At 31.6% G+C, this 8,206-nt stretch overlaps 1 protein-coding gene across 4 annotated transcripts; it reads left to right on the forward strand.

Moving 5' to 3' along the window:
* Positions 1 to 411: 411 nt before the first annotated feature.
* LOC108472764 (myosin-16-like) lies at positions 412 to 2,272 on the forward strand. Of its 4 annotated transcripts, none has more exons than XM_053026213.1 (4): positions 412 to 650; positions 728 to 859; positions 954 to 997; positions 2,083 to 2,272. In XM_053026213.1, the coding sequence occupies exons 1-4, from the start codon at positions 567 to 569 to the stop codon at positions 2,204 to 2,206; spliced, it is 384 nt and encodes a 127-aa protein (XP_052882173.1). In that variant the 5' UTR covers positions 412 to 566; the 3' UTR covers positions 2,207 to 2,272. The 4 variants fall into 4 exon arrangements, with proteins under 4 accessions (XP_052882173.1, XP_052882174.1, XP_052882175.1 ...); XM_053026214.1 differs by having other exon boundaries at positions 753 to 859; XM_053026215.1 differs by having other exon boundaries at positions 412 to 562.
* Positions 2,273 to 8,206: the final 5,934 nt, after the last annotated feature.

The following is an 8,206-nucleotide window of genomic DNA, read 5'->3' on the forward strand; positions in this document are numbered from 1 at the left end:
TAATAATTTTTTGAAAGTTAAATTAACAGTTAATTCAATTCAAAATAGATCAGTTAACCGAATTAACTAAATTTAATAAATAATATTATAATATATAAGTATTCAGTCAGTTTGGTTAATTTTTGAAAATATAAATTAATCAGTCGATTAAGTCAATTAATTTTAATATATTTTATACTTATTTTAACCAAAAATAATATATATAAATTTCGATTAATTTGATTAACTGACCGAATTAACTGAAAAAATTTGATTCGATCAATTTTTTTTAAAAAATTTCAATTCAATTAAGGATTAAAAATTTAAAAAATTAATTAATTTAATTAATGATAATTAGGGTAGATTATCCTATGAACACCCTTTGCTGTGTTTTCAAAAAGTGCTTTTCACTTCAAAAGGACTTTTGGCTTTTAAAGACAACTGAACACACATCATGTCAGTGTTTTTTTTTACACTTCTAAAACGCGCTTTTCCTTAGTTGAAAAAGCTGAGAATTTTAGAATTTTTTAAGTCAAAAGTGCTTTTGACTGACTAATTACTTCTTTATCCTCAATTTTTCATGGTATATGGACAATTTCTTCTTCATTTTTTCTTCCATAGAATCTCTCTGGTTCTATTTTATTTCCTTCCATTCTTCCATTTTCTTCCAGGTTAGGGTGCTTTCCCTATCTCTTTTTCCTTCTACTCCCCTAATCCCATCTTCTCATTTTAATTTGTTGAGATTTAGTTTGATAAGCATGGAAGAATATCAGGAGCAGCCATCCGGAGTTATCTTTTAGATAGATCTCGTGTTTGTCAAGTTTTCGATCCGGAACGTAACTATCACTGTTTTTATCTTCTTTGTGCTGCGCCGGCGGAGGTATTTTTGTTGGTTTCTTATGAGATCATCTGACTAATAGTGAATATTAGCCATATTATTTTTCCAGTGAGGTTTAAGTTTCCATTGTTAACAGGAAGTTGAAAAGTACAAATTGGGAAAACCCCAAAGCTATCACTGGTGAGCTTCTTCTCTTCTACACCCATTTTTTCTTCTTTTTCGTGGCATTGGAGTTACTTTTATTCAACCTTTATATTTTTCATCTTTTTTCAACCGAGATGGGATACATGACCATCTAGACAACTTGGAACGGTGAACCTACTTGGCTCGCAACTTGTTTTTTTATTGTCCATTTTGTTTCTTGTTTTGACTATTTTATATATATGGATAATAGTGTGTACAAGCAGTGTTCTGGTCAGAGTTAAATAAAGTAAAAAAAAAAAAAAAGTTTCAAGTGCTAGGAATGGTAATCGAGTAATGAGATTGACTTGAGAAGTGTTGTTGCATATCCTCCAATTTAGGTGCAATGCTTACTGAATCTTGTAAAAATACATGGTGAGAAGAATCTGCTTGGATGCCTGGTATCTGTTGCATCTGCTCTAAGAGGTAGTATGAGTTGGTTCATGCTTCATTGTACTGGAATTTAATATATGAGATGCAGTTTTGAGAGGTGCATAAATTTTGCACAAAATAACCTTAATTACTCAGATTGAATGATAAAGCTATTGGTGGCATAATATTTGTTGAACTTCCGATCTAAAAGGACTGTTTATTTTTTACCAGAGATTATTCATGAATAGAAGATGATAGACCTGTATCACTTTCATTGCCACTATGACTAGCTAATTTTTTTAACAAACTATGACTGTGTAAAAAAAGTTTGTGTTGCACAGTTTGAGTTAGCTCAATTTCTGAATAACTCAATTAACATTCTAAATCGTTTTTAGTGGACTACGCTTTTGAACTTATAGTATGAATTTGTTTTGAGTAATTTCATTAGAATTTTCCTACTTAAATTATTGTATCATATATTCATATCAGTTTGTGGATTGTTTCATTATGGTTTATCCATTATGCATTCAGATTTACCTATTTCTCTGGTGAGGCAGTTTTATGCATTCATGATGGTTTCTAACTTGCAACAAAAGAGGTTATGAATTGCGGGAAATAGAAATCATTCTTACCTCTTCACTTTCTTGATATTTTATGAGAGGGGCTAGGAAATACTAGAATATTTTTAACTTGTCAAGGCTTTGTCTCAACAGGCAAGTTATGATCTCTATGATCATAGATGGTGGTGGTGGTGATGGTAAATCAAACAATTTAACTGGTTTTGAAATAGAATTAATAAGATATGTTATAGTTTATAGTTTAATAAATTCACTTTAAATTGTAAATGCTAATGTAAAATTTTTTATGATGTATTTGGTATATAAATATTACCCATTTTAAAAACTTTAATCCAAATGCGTGTAGTATTTTAATTTGTTAGTTTTATGTTTTCTATGTTATGTTAATATCTAATATGAGTTATATATTTAAATTGCATTTTAAATAAAATAATACAAATATGTTAAATTTATTAATTCAAAATAAAAAAATATTTTTAAAAAATAATACAACTGTGTTAATATCTAATTAAATTTTATAAATAATTAACATTAATTACTTAGAAATATTTAAATTTATTATTTTATATATTAAAATATTAACAATAAGTTATAATAAACTATTTTTTATATTATTGTTAAAATATTATAATATTAATTAATTTGAATATTATTTAAATACATATTTATTACTTCTTAAAATACTTCTCCACCATACTTTTTAAAAATAATGCTAAATTAGCCTTAAGTTTACCCACTGAAATAAAAGTAACATTATTATTTTTATTTGAAAAATAGATAAATTTATTATTATATTTAAAATATGTAAATTCCCCTTTCATTAAAATTCAATCCATATGGTTAAATAATGATTTCGCTTATTACTTTAATTTAAAATTTAATCTTAATACTTTAATTTTGAGATATGTAGTCTTTATATCTTTTTATTTAAAATTTTTGTCCACAATCTAATTTTGCTATTAAAGTTAACAGTGTCAAAGGTAAAATAACTTTTCAACCCTCAATATTTACATTTTTGTCAATTTGGTCATTAACCTTTAAAAGTACATAAAAATTAAAAATTTTAAAGTTAATTTTTTCATATTTTAATTAAAAACATAGAAATTAAAATTATAATTTTAAAAAATATGAAAAAGATAAAAACTATTTAAAAATAAAAAATTAAAAATGATTTTAAAAATATAAAAATTCAAAAATTCAATATTGTCTAATTTGGACTAGACCAGTTAATCAAACTGGAAGCCGGCTAGGGCATCGGTCTAGCGAGAGGTAAAAGCCAGTTGACTTGGCAAACCACTACCAACTAGTTGAACTGAACTAAAAAATGGATGGAACCAAAAGTTGAACTGATTTTAAACTAGTCTAACAAATTAGTTTCTAGAATGACTGATCCGACCAATTCAAAACAGTTAAATTATTAAAAAATAAAAAATATATATATATAACTTGGTTCAACTGCCAATTCAATTGATTTTTTAATCATGTTCAACCAGTTCGTACTAGTTCGTGGATCAATTAATTTTTTACCTCTCATTAAATCGATACCTTACTTGGTTCTTAATCCAATCAGTACAACTAATTTAGATAACATTGAATTTTGATTTTTTTATAACTTTAAAATATTTTTTCAAAAAGTCCTTATTTTTGGATTTTAAAATGTTCTCTTTTCATTTTTTACTTCCAAAAAATATTTTTAAACATATTTGTGTTTAAAATAAGAAAAATTATCATTTTAATTTTAAAAATTACGTATTTTTAAAAGGTATAGATTAAATTGACAAAAATTTGTAAATGTTAAGAATTAAAATAGTTTAAAAGTTTTAAAATCGATTGACATGCAAATTGGAATGAATTGATTAGACTAAACTAAAAATCAGTTGAATTAACAATTGAACCAATTTTTATAATTTTATAATATTTATTTTTAATAATTTATTTACTTTGAACCAAACAAGTTGATTACTCAAGAACCAAATTGTTAAAACAACTTGAAATTGATTTAATTGTTGATCTAATTAGTTTGTCTTGATCCACGAGTCAACGGGTTTATTACCTCTCCACCGAATCGATACCTCAATCAAATATTGATTTGATTGATTTTATTTAATTAGATAACATTAAATTTTTAAATTTTTTATATTTTTTAAATTATTTATATTAATATTTTTGAATTTTAAAATAATTTTTATAATTTTTCTTTTTAAAATATAAAATTTTGTACTGTTATGTTTTATTTAAAATATGAAAAAATATTTTTAAAATTTTTTATGTAGTTTTAAAAGTAAAGATCAAAATGACAAAAAGTTATAAATGTTGAGGGTTAAAAAATAATTTATTTTTGACATTGTTAACTTTAATGGAAAAATTAAACAGAAAGATTAATATTTTTAAATAAGAAAATATAAGAATTTAATGTCTCAAAATTAAGATATAGAAACTAAATTTTTAAAAATTACAGGGAGCTTTTGCATATTTAAACATAAAAAGATAATAAGAATGAAAAACAGTAGTCTGGATATTCAAGGATAATTATAAATCGATTCTCATAATCAACTTCGATGCTCCATCGGATATTACGAGAGGGGTTAAGTTCAAAAACTAACCAAACATATTTATTTGAGGATTCTAGAGAAATTTTAAGAGAGCATTTCGTTTTGGGGCTTTTAAAGAAGGTAGGACGGACCTGAACTCGATTCAGGGCCTGCAAGGCAACCTCTCCTGTTACGTGACTACACCACTGCTCCATAAGCCAGTGGTCGAAATGGCTCTAAACAACCACCTTCCCTTGCAAAAAAAAAAAAAAAAAAAACATGGGTAAACCACGGACTCATGTATGGTTTTGGTTCATTGTCGAGATGGCTGATTGTGTAAACTGAGACACATATAGTTCGAGGAGTGCTCTTCCTCCTCCTCCTGCTGCTGGCTGTCCATCTGGAAAACTATCATTCCCTGCCACTGCCAAAGACCCAAGTTTGTGCTAATGATTACTGATTAACTATTTTTCAAACCTTAGCTCATTAGATTTCACTAGAATCAAGAAATACCTGTAGAATAGAGTTCAGTCCAAGGGGACAAGTTGACATCATTAACTTGTCCCAACTCAGTACGTTGCATATTCTTGCTCTTGTCCAAACCACTTCTGGTGGGGCTCAACTGATCCCCGACATTTATTATTCCTTCTACATCAAGGGGTGGTAAGATATTTTGAGCTACAGACTGGCATTCATCTCTTCGAATCATTAATTGCTTCAAATTTAAGCAAAAACCCAATGATCACATCACTAACAAAATATGTACAAGTTTCCCCTATCACCACCTTTGAGGTAGAAGACCATTTGACTCCAAAAAGTTCAAGATATGAACTTGTGGATCTTTCTTGCGTATCCAATCCAAGGCACTGCTTGAACTTGTGGCATTTTCCTGTAAACCTTGCTGTTCAAGTCATAATAAATTTCAGTAACTAGTGCATGTATTGCTATGTGGAACGGATTATATACATAAATAAATACACCTTGCGCAGGCGGACTTGATGCAGTGTTTCCTCTAGGATCTGCTCGTGGAACTCAGCCTGACTCAACGTTGTGATTTCTTCACCTTCAAATATCCTGAAACAACTTTCATGCTTACTTTATTTCAAGAACCAAATGAGATAATGGTATTAATATTATGAAATAGGTGCTATAAATAATCAAAGAATAAACCTTAGTCTTCTTTGTATATCTGCAATCCGGGACTTGCATTTACCAATCTCTTGCTGCAACTCCTAAAAATTTTAATTCAAATGAGGTGATTGCTTAATATAAATTATTAAACAAAGAAAGTGGAAGTTGAATTATTGGGAATATACCTCAAGTTGGGAATCGGTGCTCTCTGGGCTGCTTTAACAGCAACAAAAGATAAGAAGGTTAAAAATAATCAGGGGCCTTAAAATAGGGATACGAAAGAATCTAAATTATTACCCAGCTGCTTGGTAGGTCTGAATTTGATCAGCTTCATCCCTTAACTTTCCAAGTGCCTTTAGTAGAAACTGAAAATATGTATGTATATATGCATCGATCTTAAGCAAACTATGGAGCTAGTCTTGAAAAGCAAGGCCATCCATCGGCAGTACATTACCTCTTTATTTCGCAGTCTTAATGAATCGGTCAGTGCAAGGAAACAACCCACCGAGCACACAACAATGAAGCAGAATTAATACCATATAAATATCAACAGGCAAAAAAAACTACAGCCTTAAAACAGAACTCCATACTGAGCTTCCAACCATTACCTTCCTCTCTCATGCTCTGGAAGATTAACATACCGTTCGAGAATCTCCTCAATGCTTCAAGAGGGGGAAAACATGATAAGAGCTACATCAACATCACAGAGAACAGAAAGTTCATAAGCTTTCTTGATAAGTCCATTTCTCCTTTTAGAGAAAGTGACCTGCCTGTTTGTTGTATTCTCTATTGAACGAATACTGCAATAAAAATCTTAAAGATGAAGAGTATAACAGAGAAGAAATATTATTCTCAAGGTAATGAATTCTTAGCTGCTTTAACTTGTTTAGATACATGCTCATATAGAGAAGAAATGTAAACTACTATTAACAAGATAGCATAACAAAATACCAGCTTTTGTAACTGACTAACTACTTAGATATTTACACATTAATCACGTGTATATTAGGTACTATAACATGCATCCAACTTCCTCAAGTGAGACGACCCGAAGAAGATGACGAAACCGGGTAAACGTCGAAACAGACAACGGTTTAGTGAGAATATCCGCTACTTGATCACACGCGGGAACTTCGCCAACAACCAACTCACCACGAGCCACCTTTTCTCGAACAAAAAACAAATCAAGTTCAACATGTTTGAACTTAGAGTGGAGAACCGGGTTAGCAGCAACGGCTACAGCACCAGAATTGTCACACCACACCGTCGGAGGATCAATCGAGCTGAGTTGTAACTCCGTTAACAACGAGACCAGCCATGTAACATCACTAGTGGCTGCTGCTAAACTTCGATATTCAGCCTCTGCCGTAGAACGAGAAACAACTTGTTGTTTCTTAGAACACCAAGAAATAGGTGTGTGACCAAAATACACACAATATCCCGTAGTAGACCGACGATCATCAAAATCAAGTCCCCAATTTGCATCGGCATAGCCAATCAAGGACAACCTATCAGACTTCTGAAAAAGCAAACAGTGAGACAGTGTACCACACAAATACCATAAAATACGTTTCAACGCAATCAGGTGTAGAGAAGTGGGTGCATGCATGAACTGACAGACCCGATTAATGGCGTACGCAATATCTGGTCGTGTCAAAACAATGTACTGAAGTGCTCCAGCAATACTACGATATTCAGTTGGATCAGCAAGAGGGTCACCCCTCATCTTTTGACAACATAGAAGAGCTTACCATCGGTGTAGGAACGCTCTCGGCATCAGTCATAGAACTCCAATCAAGAAGTTCAGGAATGTACTTGCGTTGGCATAAATGAAGACTACCTGAGGGAAATCGACTGACCTCAATCCCCAAAAAATAATGAAGCTCCCCCATATCTTTCAGAGCGAACGTATTGTGAAATTGCTGAACAAAGCAGTTAATCTCATCAACTGAACTACCAGTGATAACAATATCATCTACATAGACAAGAACATAGAGAATATGGTCTAAAGAAGAGCGAACAAATAACGAAGCTTCAGATTTTGACAATGTAAAATTAGCAGAAACAAGAAACTATTTTAACTTGTCAAACCAGGCACGAGGAGCTTGCCGTAAGCCATACAATGCTTTAGTCAGACGACATACTAATCGTTCACCATTTGGACCAGTCTGTTCATAGCCGGGAGGTTGTTGCATGTACACATCATCAGTTAAGTCTCCATTCAGAAAAGCATTATTAACATCAACTTGTCGAAGATGCCACCCATTGGTTACCGCAACAGATAGAATGGCTCGAATGGTAGCAGGCTTGACCACCGGACTGAATGTTTCCTTGAAATCACAGCCAGGTACCTGGGAACATCCCTTGGCAACCAATCGTGCCTTTCAACGATTAATCGTCCCATCAGGATTCTTCTTAATCTTAAACAACCATTTGCAACCGATTGCTTTTCGGCCGGAGGAAGGAACTCGGTTCTGTGTCGAGTTAGCCAACAAAGCATCAAACTCGACTTGAAGCGCTAGTCGCCATCTGGATGAGCAAGAGCCTCTGCCACTGAACAGGGCTCAACTTCAACGTTTTCAGCACACAAGACTTTG

This window comes from Gossypium arboreum, chromosome 3 (assembly GCF_025698485.1).
Source record: "Gossypium arboreum isolate Shixiya-1 chromosome 3, ASM2569848v2, whole genome shotgun sequence".
NCBI classification, from domain to species: Eukaryota; Viridiplantae; Streptophyta; class Magnoliopsida; order Malvales; family Malvaceae; genus Gossypium; species Gossypium arboreum.